This window comes from Geospiza fortis, unplaced genomic scaffold (genome assembly GCF_000277835.1).
Source record: "Geospiza fortis unplaced genomic scaffold, GeoFor_1.0 scaffold171, whole genome shotgun sequence".
NCBI lineage: Eukaryota > Metazoa > Chordata > Aves > Passeriformes > Thraupidae > Geospiza > Geospiza fortis.
The window spans coordinates 5,182,071-5,196,374 of record NW_005054313.1 but is presented as its reverse complement, the minus strand read 5'-3'; the positions used below and the strand labels follow the sequence as shown (position 1 = coordinate 5,196,374).

General features: G+C 43.7%; 1 protein-coding gene across 1 annotated transcript in view; it reads left to right on the top strand.

The window, feature by feature from the left end:
- Positions 1-14,304, top strand: part of MYO5A (myosin VA) — a 79,419-nt gene that overhangs the window by 36,195 nt on the left and 28,920 nt on the right. The window contains 10 exon segments of the mRNA XM_031055852.1: positions 46-186; positions 950-1,075; positions 3,041-3,124; positions 6,476-6,637; positions 7,152-7,249; positions 7,870-7,956; positions 8,046-8,154; positions 8,929-9,140; positions 10,010-10,166; positions 13,665-13,904. Coding sequence (XP_030911712.1) covers positions 46-186; positions 950-1,075; positions 3,041-3,124; positions 6,476-6,637; positions 7,152-7,249; positions 7,870-7,956; positions 8,046-8,154; positions 8,929-9,140; positions 10,010-10,166; positions 13,665-13,904 — 1,416 coding nt within the window.

The window sequence follows — 14,304 nt, the reverse complement described above, 5'->3', positions numbered from 1 at the left end:
TCTGCATTTCATTTCACAGAAAACTGTTTTCCTTTTGCCCTGCAGCATGTCTTTAAGCTGGAACAAGAGGAATATATGAAGGAACAAATACCATGGACCTTGATTGATTTCTATGACAATCAGCCTTGCATCAACCTCATAGAGGCCAAAATGGGAGTTCTGGATCTGTTGGATGAGGAGTGCAAGGTGTGTGTTCAAGGGCTTTCACAGAGGGAGAGTCATCAGCTGTCCAGCTTCTGGGTCTCACAGGGAAAAGTCACCTGCAGACAGTTGTCATTTTGACACTGAGGGGGCAAGAATGTGGGAAGCAAACAAACAGAACTGGCAATTACAGGAGTAGAAAAATTGGTTTCAGTAATGAGCTCCCCTCACCCCTTCCCCTCCATCATGTATCTGCTGCTCCCGGGTCTCTGATCAACTTTGTTTGGACTTTGACAGTTTTCCCTTCCCTGAGGATAAGTGAGTGCAGTCCTTGGTCCTGTCGGATTTCCCCAAATTGCCTCTTGCTTAGTGTTTCACCCTTTGTCTTTTATCTTGATTTATTTTTATGCCAAGCCATATACAGGGGATGGCTCAGTGTGTCTGCCTCAGTGGAAACCCAGCTTGGGGTTCTTATTTAGCGCAAGAAATCTCTAATGGAGGTGGATGAGTTCTGCTCAGTCTGGTAATGTGCCTTTGGGGTCCCTGCCTTCAGGTGTGTGACACTGGAGGCATTGTGGGTGTCAGGTGTGTCCCAGCAGCTGTCCCACCTGCTGCAGTGCACAGTGCCCAGTGTGGAAATGGCAAGCACACAGCTGGTTACTGTGTCCTTGCTTCTGGCAGTACTGGGAATCCGAGGAGCTGGAATGGGAAAGCAAATCATCAAGTGTTGTCCCCCATCTTTGTAGATGCTTTTGCTGCTGAAAAGCTCTCAAGACATTTTAAGTGCATTCTGTATTCTTTTCCATAGATGCCAAAAGGCTCAGACGACTCTTGGGCCCAAAAACTTTACAATACTCATTTGAATAAATGTGCTCTCTTTGAAAAACCACGTATGTCAAATAAAGCCTTTATCATCAAGCACTTTGCTGACAAGGTAAGGACTTTTCCTGCAGTGCTGCTTTCCTGCTGGTGTGTGGGAGGGCATCCTGGGGCTGCTGCAGGCAGAGACTGGCAGTGGCATCCCTGGCTCTGCTCAGCTCTTGCTGCCTCAACACTCCATCAGGAGGGGAAGGTGGGACTGGCAGCTGTGCAGGGACACACAGGAGCTCCTGACTCCATCACATGCTGCAACCACTGCCCATCCCTTTTCCAAACATGGAAGCTCAGTGCATTTACAGCTCTCAGCATCACTGTATCAGTCCCAGTTATGCAACAGAGATGTACAAAAAAGGAAATCCTGTACCCCACTCCTTTTAGCTAAAGAGCAGCAAGGAATTAATGCAGTTTTTGCTGCCATCTCAATGTGCAAAGAGGAGAGAGGCTAACAGAGCCTTTTATTGCTGGAGCAGTGTGTGCTGCTCCCACCCCTGTCTGGGCTGTGCAGGGAACAGCTCTTTCTAGGAAGCTGGCTGAGGGGGGTGACAGTGGAGTGCATGTTGTGTTCAGTTCCCAATGCTCCTCAAACTGAGCCACTCCTCAGGTTAAAACAAAAAAATTCATAATCCCATTTAATACAGTTGTCCTGTTAGACAGAAAAGCTGCCTGAGAATATTGTCAGCTTTGTCAAAAAGGTTTCAAGAAGCTCTCAGAGCCTTATCAGTAGGTCTGCACAGGAGAGGTTGGAGGCTTTCTCTGCCTGCGCTAGGTTTCTCCCAGGCTCTTGAATTTAAGTGTAGAAGAAGGGTCCTATTCTTCTTGTATCTAGTGTTACCTTAATGAAAACACCAAGAATCTCTAACTGTTTAGATTCACGAGTTCTGTTCTATTTTGAGGATGAGAGAACAAGAAGGAATTATTTAATATTTCATAATCTGTTCATTGGGCTAAACTCTGATATTGAAAGCAAGGCTTTCCTATGTCTAGTCTGTAAGCAGGGCCAAGGAAAGCAGAAAGCAGTTCCAGGCAGGTACTAGCAAAGCTCTAAGCTCTGCCCTGGTGTCTGTGCTAGGTGTTTTATGTTGCTGTGTGCTGATGTGAGTGCACACAGACATCTTGGAGGAGAAGCAAAGCCCCAGCTGGCAGGTCAGCGATGTGTGCTGCTGCTGTGCTCCTGGACAAGGCAGGGGTGCTGCTGCCCTCTCCTGGCATGGCCTCCCACAGGAAAACCATGGATGGAACCCCAGGAAGTGCTCAGGGTGGGCTTCCAGCTGTACAGAAGCCCTGGAGACATCCTCTGTCCTCTTCCCTCTAGGAATTCCTTGAAATGTTTTGCTGCTCAGGGTATAGTGTCACTGTGCAAGCACTGATAAATGGACTTTTGACAATAGCTTTGGGTTTTTTTCAGCCTTGAATTAGGGCAGTGAAATAAATGGTAGGTTTTTATCTGACACTGGCTGTTCTGTGGTCCAGGAAACGCTGTAGCCCTGTGACAGAGGGTGGTTATGTATTGTCACAACATTCAGCCATTTTATTGCTGCTGGTAAAAGGAGTCCTTTGGAGCACAAATGAGCCGTTTCCACCATAATCTGCAGGCAGATGTACTTACTGCCTGTCAGCTAATGAGATGAGAGGTGCTTTGTTCTCAGTTGCCTCTGGATTTCAGACAGCTCTGCAGCCCTGATGGGCTCAGGGAAGGAGATGCTCAGCACACACTTTGGTTGTTCACCCTTGCAGTAACCATTCAGTCATGCTGCCTTGCCACGAGCATCTCTCAGCAGTGAAATATGTCTGCTCTAATGCAACAGCAGCACTCCTCTCTCTGTTTTAATGTTCTGTGTTTTACTGGAAAGCACTCTCTTTGAGGAAAATCTGTATTTAACAAAGATGCACTTGGGAGCTGATATTTTCGTTATGTAAAAGAATTATGTTTTAAATGTTGATGTTATAGCTGGTGAATTCTATGCAAATTATTATTATTTATTACTTCTAATACTTTCTCTTGTAAAATGATGGCTTTCAGGTGGAATATCAGTGTGAAGGCTTTTTGGAAAAGAATAAAGACACGGTTTATGAAGAACAAATTAGGGTCCTAAAATCAAGTAAGGTTAGTATAAGGATTTTTTTCCTTCTTTTGCAGTTAAGAGTCCTTGAATTAAGGGTCATAGAAAACTTCTTAGAAACTTAGGAAATATTTCTCCCTTAGTATCAGATCAGCTAAAATTGAACATAGTTTGTGTTTTACTTGGTTATCTGCATGAATTTAGAAAGTCCTATATCCTAACTTTTTTCCATATAAGATCAGTGTATTTAGCCACTGATTTCACTGTTTGTGGGTCATTGTTGTTGCTTTGGGGGCTCTTTTGTTGGGTTTGGGTTTTTGAGTGGGGAAAGGGGATTTGGGGAGGGGGGGGTTCTTTTTCACAAAACTTAGCTATATTTTCTGTAGAGATCTCTATGACTCCTGATATACCATAGTGGTATAAGAAGGCTCAACGGTTAAGCCCTTAATTTTATAACCTGAAAACGGAAGCTTATTGTTTATGGTGTGAGCAGCAAATTTCTGAAGGAGAGACAAGTTCAAAATGAGAGAGGAATAAAATATATAGACCATAAGGACACCAGCCAGAACTTAGTCTTGTCTCCTTGATATCTGTGAAAGAAAGATAACTTCTGAATTGAAAAATACTGCATGAAGGAATATTATAGAATAAGCCTTCAGTGGCATTGTCTGTGTTTGGTAATGGCAGAAATGCTGGTTGTGCTCTCAGAAATGTGAAGGCAATTAACGTGACATTGCACAGTGGTGGCTGTTGGGAATTTGCTAGCTCCAATGGCCTAGGAATCTGGGTATCAAGGACAGGCTATTTAAAATTATGCTATTCTATCAGGAAAACCAACGTTTTTCTCTTCTGTTTCTATTCTGAGCAGATGATATGAAGCTAAATGATTAAAACATGTGGTATAATGAAACACCACAGCAGACTTTCCACTGGGAGCAGTATTGAAGTGGTTTGAGTGAAGCCAGTGTCTAGGGGTGGAGGGGAGGCAGGTGGCATCTCTGGGGAGCTGGCAGAGGCCAGGCAGCCACTCTGTGCAGGACAGAGGGACACGGTGCTCCACGGGATGGCAGACTGAGGGCACAGAGCTGCTGTAAGAGCCTGACAGCAGCTTGGGCAGGCTCAGTGTAGCTTGAGGCAGTTCAGTCTAAACACCAAAAAAACATGGTTTTACCCCATTTTGCCAAAAGCAGTGTAAAGAATGTTTTATTTTCATTTTTCGTCAGCGCCTCTTTGTTAGTAATTGTAGTAGAACTGCATTTCTGATTTTTATTTCATTTTGTTGGTGGTGATGTTTTCTGGGTTTGCTGTGCACATCCAACAGAAGGTAATTCTAAATTGAATGCATCATCTGTCATCCTGCCCATGCCCACTCTCACACACAGCTTGGATGCTTCTTTGCTCTCCAAAGTGCATGACACACTCTGCTCTTGGCAGGGACTGTGGAGTTCAGCTCTTTATTTTGGCCTCTTCTCTAAATCCACCCACAGAATCTCTGTGAACCAGTTCAGTTTCCGTGCATGTATCATGAAAGCAACACAACAATCCTGGGCTTTTATGCTTGCTACTGGCATGGTTGTTAGAATTTTCTGTTGTGGCTCTGTATTGAAGGAAATGATTTGTAAGATTGTTAGCAGCATGTGTGTTAGGTTGTCTGAAAAAATTAGAGGGAAGAAATGCTTCCTTGCTTGTTTTCTATCACGTGAATTATCTACCCTTTGATCAGTGTTTCCCTCTCTTTGAACACTGTTAGTGTTCTGTGAAACAAAAGAAAATTGATGAGATACTAAACCCCAAACCAAACAGGAGTGGTCCTGCAGTTTGGATCATTGCATCACTGCTCCGCTATTGCTGACCTGTGCTGGAGAGGCCAGACATTGTTCCTTTCTTCTACTTGGAGTAACTGGGCCAGTGTCTGTGAAAATATTGCCTTTGATATGCACTTGCCCACTTTAGCAGGCAGATTTTCCCAGGGCTGGAGAAAGAGCATGAGCCTCAGGTATGGGCAAATTAGAAGAACTCATCCATCTGCAGTTGAGACAGTGGGAACCCTGTTCCTACCCCCACCTCTGGTGTGTGGGAGCATCAGAAGCTTCAGAGAATCACATTAAATTCAAACAAGTTTGTGTACAGGCTGAGAGCACCTGGCTCTGTAGCTCAGCTGCCTGTGCACACCAACTCACTGTGCCACAGGCAGCTGGCAAGGAGGTGCTACCCCAACCATCCTCAGCTCTGGGCTGAGCCAGTGGAAGGAGAAGAGTAAATCACCCTCAGGAAATGTCCTTCTTCCACCAGCTCAGGTGACATCAATCCAAGCTGTGATACTCCTTTTTGAGATCAGGAATTCAGGGTGCCGTTGTAGCATCCTTAGTCACTTTGTTGTGCTGGAATGCTGTGCTGGGTGCTGCTGGGGAGCATTTGATGCCCTTTTCCAGCCCCTCTGTCACAACCACAGGGCACAGGTGCCATTTTGTTGTGCACTGTGTTGGTTATTGTGTCTGCTCACCAAGTTTTATAGGGCAAAACCAATTTTTTAGTTTTTTAGGTTGTGCTTGGCCCAAGCGCTTTCTAGTACTGAAAAATGAATGTTCCTGTCTCTTGGGGAAAAAGGCACAGATGCTAGATATAAAATTATTCATGGACAGGTAGAGAGGTTCAGATTCTCTTACTCATAATGGTTCTGAAGAGCTGTAGTTGTCAGTGGAAAGACCTGGTGGTGTTATTTTTAGTTACAGGTTACTTCAAAGCAGCTGTTATGTATCAGTATATTTTGTAGCCATTAGAGAAAGGGAAGCAGAAGTCCTATGTGGTATTTGGAAGGACATTTCAGGTTTTTCTTCCACTCCCACTGGCAGGGAGTAGATCTCAGTCAGATAAATTTGGCTAGTGGGGTTTTTTCAGTTGATGGTTCCTCTTTTAAGTTTATTATTTCAATTTGGAGTGATAAAGCAGGAAAAATCTTTGCTGCCTGCTGCTTTATTCAGTGTCCCAGATACCTCTCAACCACAAAGGAGCCTGATGCACCATTGGAATATGAGAAGACCCTGTCGTTTCCTTCTTAGATCAAAGCAGCTGTTTATAATTGCAACTGGTACTTAGGAAACTGCTGTTGGTATCTAACAGTTTCACATGGCTGTTGTTGGCTATATGAAAAAAAAAATCAGAATTTTGTCTTGAGAGGGAGACTCACTGATCAAACCCACAGAAGTTTTGGCATTAAATCATGGCCCACTCACTATACCATTTAACCTGTCTGCTTTTTGCATTTGTTCGCTGTGAAGTTCAACAAAAATGCAGTTCTTACAAAAGCTGAGCCTGGAATTTAACCTTAAGCACAAACAGGTACAATTGCTTGCTGGGTTCTTACCCTCTGTGTGTTTTTTATGCTGTTACACCAGTTTAAGCTGCTGCCAGAGTTATTCCAGGATGAGGAGAAGGTGCTCAGCCCCACTTCAGCAGCCCCTTCAGGGCGTGTGCCTCTGACTCGAATGCCTGTCAAACCTGCCAAGGCCAGGCCAGGCCAAGCCAGCAAGGAGCACAAGAAAACTGTGGGACATCAGGTGAGTTTGAAGATGCAGCTCTGTTACAAAATGTCTCCCTTCACCTCCTGCCTCATAGGTCTCAAGGTGTGCTGGTGGCTCGTGGGATCCCTTGTGATTTTGAGAGAGGTGCAGCTTATTGTGACTTACAGCTTGGTGCAAATAGTCCCTAATTACTGATGCACTGTGGGGAATGTATTTTTATTATTTTTATTAAGTTTTTTAAATTATTTTTATCCATTTTTTATTATGATGCCAAACCTCAAACTGATGCTTTTCAAAACAAATTTAACGTGGATGCTGAGAAGTTTTGAAAGTCTTAAACTGAGTCTTTTGGATCATGTGCCACTTTGATTAAAATCTAAAGTGGGGTTCAATCCCCAGAAAATTTGGTTCCAGTCATCAGTGGCCAAACATAAAATATCTGTGTATCTTTGCCATAATTAAATTAAAAGTATGCAAATCAGGTCTGTTTTCTGAGGTTGTCTCAAAGATGAGGCTAGTCCCTGACTTTTTAATTTTCCTTTTCAAAAAGTTTCGAAACTCTCTTCATCTGCTGATGGAAACACTGAATGCTACAACTCCACACTATGTGCGCTGCATTAAGCCAAACGACTTCAAGTTCCCATTCACGTAAGATGCCAGTTCCTGTGGGGTTTGGGGAGCCTGTGTTGGGAGGGATTGCCCAAGGCCACTGACATCCCTTGCTCACTCAGGAGTGAAGTGCTGTGCCTCCTTTCTCTGGTGATGGATTCATTCTGTGTGTGTATGAGTATTACAGGAGATGTTTGGGGATGAATAGAGGGAGAAATGCTTCCTGATGCCATTTTTTTGTTTATGGTGATATGTAAGAAAAAAGTTCCAACATTTTCATTGCTAGCAATTTTAAATGTAACTGGGGTTTGCACTCCTTGAGCTGGAATTTGCTTTTTCAGATTCCAAAGCCTTTTTCTTTTCTTCTTTTTTTTTTTTTTTCATACATGAACTTGCTTAGAGTTTTTCTCAAAGCCCAGGCACACAAAGACTCCTGTGGCTCTTGTGCTGGCCAGCAGGAAGTGCCAGTGGGCTCAGGCTGTTCTCCAGCCAGGCTGTCCTCTGTTACCCCTGGGTTTCAGGAGCACCTTACCAACCACCCATCACACCCCCCCTGCTCCCCACTGTGCCACTTCTCTCCTGGGTGTGCACACAACCAGGACCCCCAGATAATGCAAGCCCAGTCCCACATCCCAGAGCCACCTTGTGTTCCTGCCTAGGTTTGATGAGAAGCGGGCAGTGCAGCAGCTGAGAGCCTGTGGTGTGCTGGAGACCATCCGGATCAGTGCTGCTGGCTTCCCCTCCAGGTGTGTCTGCTCTCTCTGCATTGCTTCCAGCTGCTGTTCTTTTTAAGGTAATGTTCATTGTTGGCACTGGTGCTCTGCTTTTGGGACAGGTGGACGTACCAGGAGTTCTTCAGCCGTTACCGGGTTCTGATGAAGCAGAGGGATGTCCTTGGTGACCGAAAGCAGACGTGTAAAAATGTCCTGGAGAAGCTGATTCAGGTACTGGACTTAGAGCTGAGAGCATTTGGAGTCTGCAGGAATAGAGACAGTGTCGCTTACTCCCTCGTAGCCACTATTTTAGTACTTCTACAAAATACTAAACCACAAATGTATCCTGTAGCTCTTTGACTGCTGTTCCTTTCAAGTTAGAATCAAACAGCCAACAAAATGAATTTTCTTCTCAGTGTGCCTTTGTATATTCTCTGTTTTTCCCTCAAAGGAGTTCTACAGCCTGTAGACATAAAATATTATCCTCTTTCTGGTTCAGTTCTGAAATTTCAGATGTGTTTGAGCAGCAGCAGCATGCTTTGTTCTGCCCTAGTCCTGATACAATAAGTGATTTGTACATGTCTGAAGCCCCAGCTGCCTTGTTTGCACTGTGTAATGTGGTTGAAGATGGACCCTTCAGAGGGGTCAGCTACAATTTAAGCAGAAAATTGTACATGTGCACTGCCTGTATTGCTTTCATCCTCTGGGCCCCTTTGGTACCTCCTGTAGTGTTCCATGTTATTGTCTTTATGTCATTTTCATCTAAGCAAAAATCTCACATTGTCCCTTTGGGCCATGCTTGTGGCTTTATTATATTAATTTTTAACAGAATCATACAGAGAAAATACCCTTCTCCACTACTTAATTTAAGTCTCAGATTACCCAAAATATTACACAGATGATTTTGCCTCTTTCCTAACTGTGCTTTCATTTAGCCCTTCATGCCTTTTTTTATGCACCAACACTTAATGCTGTAACTTACCCTCTTTTTACCTTTGAAAATAGGACAAGGATAAGTACCAGTTTGGTAAGACAAAAATATTTTTCCGGGCTGGTCAAGTAGCCTACCTGGAAAAAATAAGGGCAGATAAGTTGCGAGCTGCCTGTATCCGCATCCAAAAGACGATCCGGGGCTGGCTGATGAGGAAGAAGTACATGCGGATGAGGAAGGCTGCCATCACCATCCAGAGACACGTCAGAGGGTACCAGGCACGATGGTAAGCACTGCTCAGGGCAGGTGCCACACCAGCCTCAGTCCAGAGCCTGTAAGCAGGGCATTGAAATGTGATACATCTGTTCTCACCTTCCTGTGCTGCCTGAGAGGAGATGATTTTCCAGGGAAATGAAGGAAGTTTAATATAATGAGTGTGTCTGTCCTGACCTTTCTCAGAGGACACAGTAGCACCCTGGCTCTCTGATGCAGAAAACAAGTAGTACTAAGGAGATATGTTGCAGGTGAGGTAAAGCAGGACTGTCTGAGTCCTTATTGCCCAGTTTCCTTGTGACCTCCCTGCTGGGTCTGTCCTGCTGGAGAAGCCATTCCTCACCCAGGGTGCAGCTGTAAAGGGACATTCATCAGTCAGTGAGTTGTTTGGATTGACTTCTGAGGGATGGCCATGGGGCCAGAGAGAAGGGCAGGAGTACAGGTGGTATTGTTCAAAGGGTGGTGCACAGGGTGGTGATGAAGGCTGTAATAACCAACCTTCAGAAAGAAGCATATGTCATGATGCTTTGTAATTGTCTTACTGCAATAGCCAAGAACAAGCAAACATTTTCTGCTAGTGGAGGTTGGGAAAGTAGATCTGGAAGATGACGTAGTGGAAACAGCTTTAAAGTTGGAGAAGAGGTGATGAGAAATTAAGCTGAGTTTACCTTGTCAGTTGTTTAGTACAGTTCCTAGGGGAAGTGAAAGCATTTCCTGTAAAGCTTTGCAAGGTTTCTGTTAATTTGTCGTTCTGTTGTATACAGCAAGTAAATATACTGTGTCACTGACAACACTAAGAAGAAACTAAAAATACAGGCTATTAAAAAAACCCCAAGCATTCAATCACATAATTACGGGTGCTGTTTGTGATCTTTTCCTCAGCTATGCCAAGTTCCTGAGGAGAACACGAGCTGCCATCACCATTCAGAAGTTCCAGCGCATGTACGTGGTCCGCAAGAGATACCAGTGCATGCGAGATGCCACTATTGCTCTGCAGGCCCTCCTGAGAGGCTACATGGTCAGAAACAAGTACCAAATGGTGAGAAATCACAATGTACTTCTTCACTCTTCCTTTGTTTCCACATACTTTCAGAGCAAAGCTTCTCTGGGGTGTCATCTTGGGAATCTGAAATGTTTTGTGTGGATGCTGTTAGGTGTTATGCACAAAATAGCAGAGCATGGATTAAGGGACAGCACCTGGAAATTTGAAATATCTAATACTGCCATCAGCTTGGCATTGTAGACATATTCTCGTTGTCATCTAATACAGATGTACTTAGACTTTCAGTGCACCCAGTGGAGAATCCAAGAGATTTACAGCATTTCTGACTTTTTCACTTGTTATATAGAATGTTGAGGCACTTAAATACTGAAAATGGCCTTGCTTTAATCTGTCTCAGTCCAAATCACTATTGCTTACATCAGTATACATGTGATGCACTCACTACTGGTCCTTTCCCATCCCTAGTTTCAGTGATTCTGAAATGTCATATGGAATTATGTTAGCAGAAAGATTCCCACAAAAATTGGATATTGAAAGTTATCCATGGGTGGAGTGGTTTTGTTTTAGTTTTTTAATGTATGTTGGTTTTGGTGTGGGGATAAATTGATATAAACTTGTCCTAGCAATATTGGTAATATTTTCCTGAATATGCTTGATAGTAAATTATTCAATTGAGAAATTAGAATTTGGTTTTCAGTGGTTACAGGGCTGGAAACAGAATTACGATTCAAACTGCAAAGTGCTGACATATTTCATAACGTTTTTATTTACAAGAACAGTTTTACCAGGCTCAAAAGACAGCCTGTATTTTGCTGAAAAAGTAGCTGAGGGATTTGTTTTCCCAAGCATGTAAATGTTAAGGACATGGAGCCAAAAGCCATCTGATGCTTATGTACCATGTCTTTCTCTTTTATATTTGAAGTTTCTTTATATTTTTCATTGGTATTAAACTTGCTACACAGTCACATGTGTAGCATTCTAACATAAACTAACCACAAAGTTGAAAAAAATAAACCTTGGTAAGAATTTCTTAGCAGTAAGACCCTTGTGGTTTGCTTGGCTGTTCTTTTCTGTGGATATCCACTTTCCTTTTTGTTGGAGCTCTTAGCATTCTTGTTATTACAAACTGTATTTGTGATGTTAAACAAGATGTGTTCTTACACAGATGTGACAAAGTGACACCTGGGTCACAGCTGTAGGTGGCTTAAAATCTTCAGGAAGATGGGAGTTGTTTCCCTATGCCTTGTTAGTCACATGAGTAATACACAGCCCATCTGTCTCGCAGCACAGTTTAATAAACCTGTTATATTCCCTCCTAATGGAGATGGCAGGTTTCTGGAGGAGTCCCTGGAAGGGGTGGTCAGACCTGCCTGTCAGGAGCATCCCCCTCGAGCTGTGAATTGTTCTCTGCAGTAAAACATGACAGTCTGACAGCGCCCCTGTGGTGTGCTGTGTTTGTCTTGTCCTCCCGAGGTGGGATCTTACCCAAGCTGAGGTACAGGATGGCCAGAGAGGGAAGCACAAGCTCTGGGTGCCGTGGGAAGGTAAACACGGCTGTTGTGGAGTTGGTGATGATTGCAGAAGAGTGAAACTGAAAGGTTGCCCTGTGACAGGAGAGCTGGGCTGAGCCCTGGCTGCAGTAATGTGTGGGACACGTGTTGTTCCTTAGGATTGTGAAAGGGACCTGTTGTTGTTGTAGGAAGAGAGGGCATGTCTTGAGTCACGTGGGCAGAACAAGGAATTCAGTATGGTTGAATCATCTGTTTCACACATCCTGGGGAAAGCTCCTGCCTGAGACATTGCAACGTGCTTCTCAGCTGGACAAGGAGTCTAGTTCCCCCTCAGCTTTGACATAAGCTTTCCTGGGATATAGCTGGTAGATGAAGTAACTTTCCTGATCCTCTCACTGTACTTTGGAGTGGCTTGTTTCCTCCCTGGATTGCATGGATGCGAGAATTCCCTGGCGGATGAGGACCATCCCCGCGCCATGGAGGTATTTTACAGGGCTTGTTGCTTTCAAACTTAGGAGGTGAAAATTGTTGCTTTCAAACTTAAGAGATGAAAATTGTTGAAAGCTAGTTGTATTCCAGTGTTCAGGCACCTGCTGGGAACCTGAAGGAGTGTTCCAGAAAGAGCATGGCATGCAGTCAGGAGGACTTTGGCTTTTGACCTTGCTGTGCTTTTCAGAGAGCTGCTGCCTTACCTTGGTGTGCTGAGCAACTGAGTGCTGGGATTTCCAGTCTCATTTTTAATTCAGAAATAAACGCTAAGGGAGAAAGTTCATATGTATTATAGTCTTGCCATTTTGCCAGTGAATTTTAAACTCATTGATCTGGAACTGTAATCCTTCTAACACATTTCAGTTCATTTGCTAAGCAGTCTAAAAGAAAATAAAATTCCTGTTACCTGACTAGTTGGTCTTATCAGCTTTGTGGTAAATCAGTGTAAGAATGTGAACTGCCTATGATATTTAAACTATCAATTCTGAGCATTAACATGAAATCCTAAATAATTTTGTTCTTTAGAATAAACTGTTTTATTTGCAGAAGCTTTATTAAGTGAACTCTAAAGCTCTCAGAGTACTGGAAGCCTTGTGGATTTGGGCAGGCTCTCCATGCATATCTCATGTAATTTCTTTGAATTCAGGGGTTCCAGACCTGGGCAATCTGTGATTGAATTAGTGGGTGAAGGATCCAAAAAAAGTGGTAGACTCTTCCAAGCTGAACTCTCTGGCTAACACACAAGACTGGTTTATTTTACAGATTTTTTTTTTTAATAATATGGATTTTTTTTGGTTTTTTACACCTCAAAGCTATGGTTGAAATTTCTGCCATAAAATAAATTCAAATTACTACACTATAAATTTCTTATTAAAATAGATGAAATTTTTTCCAGGCTGGCAAGCCTAAGATATATCAAAAAAGGCAACAAAAAACCTTCAAAACAAAATAACACAAACAAACCAAAAGCTTCTGACTTCTTAACAGCTGCTACAATTTCCTCTGGGAAATGTAGTACTGACTGCATTGCATATCAAATGTGGTAATTTTAAACTTTGTATTGATGAACTCTCTGCAGCATATGTCAATAATTCTAAAGTGTTTCAAGATAAAGATGCAGTTAAAAAAAATACTGTGTTTGTAATCTTGCCAACAGGTACTATATACTTGTGCAATTAGCTGAGCTCTGACCTCAACACAAAGGAATGCCTGGTGCTTCCATGTGCCTCCAGTTCTTTTTGCCATGTTTTTCTCATGTTCTTCCAGTCCTTCCATGGGCCTCCAGTTCTGTTTTGTCATGTTTTAAAAAGAAAAGAGCTCTTTTTCTTTTTACTCCTTATTGTTGTCCTTGTTCCAGTCTTCTTTCCCTCTTCCTTTATTTTTAATTTGAAGTATCCATTTCTCGCTGCTCTTCCCCAGAAGTTTCTCTTTGCAGGCGAAGGTGTCTCAGTGCCCATTGTTACGGAGGTTCTGTGTACTGCACAGGTGCAGTTTGGAGCTCTCACCCCGTGTTTCCCTTGTGTTTCCCCCGCAGATGCTGCGGGAGCACAAGTCCGTGGTCATCCAGAAGCACGTGCGGGGCTGGCTGGCGCGGCGGCGCTACGGCCGCACGCTGCGCGCCATCATCTACCTGCAGTGCTGCTACCGCCGCATGATGGCCAAGAGGGAGCTCAAGAAGCTCAAGATAGAGGCACGCTCCGTGGAGCGCTACAAGAAGCTCCACATTGGCTTGGAGAACAAGATCATGCAGCTGCAGAGAAAAATCGATGAGCAGGTAAAAGCTCTCAGCCTCTGGGAAAATGTGTCAAAGTCGTGGTTGGCTTTCTCAGCACCGTGGGCATTCACAGAATGCACTGAATTTTCATTGTAAGGGCTCAGTTCTCTTTTCTGATGAAGAATAGTGATAGGAGAGAAGGGGAGGCCACAGCAGAACTGGAGCAGTCAAACATCCACTTGTTCCTCTCAGCAGAACTGAGAAAAACTCCCACTCGCTTAACGCCAGTGCTGCGTTTGAAGCACGTCAGTTGCTCTGTTTTAGGGGAAGGGGGGGTGATCCTGTCTGTATGTGGGCTCTCCATCTGATTTTAGTTTAGGATGTGCAGGCTTAGAGACTGGACTGCTCTGTCACCCCGTTAAGCAATTCTGCAAAACCTTTTTGAAATGGGGAAGCTGCT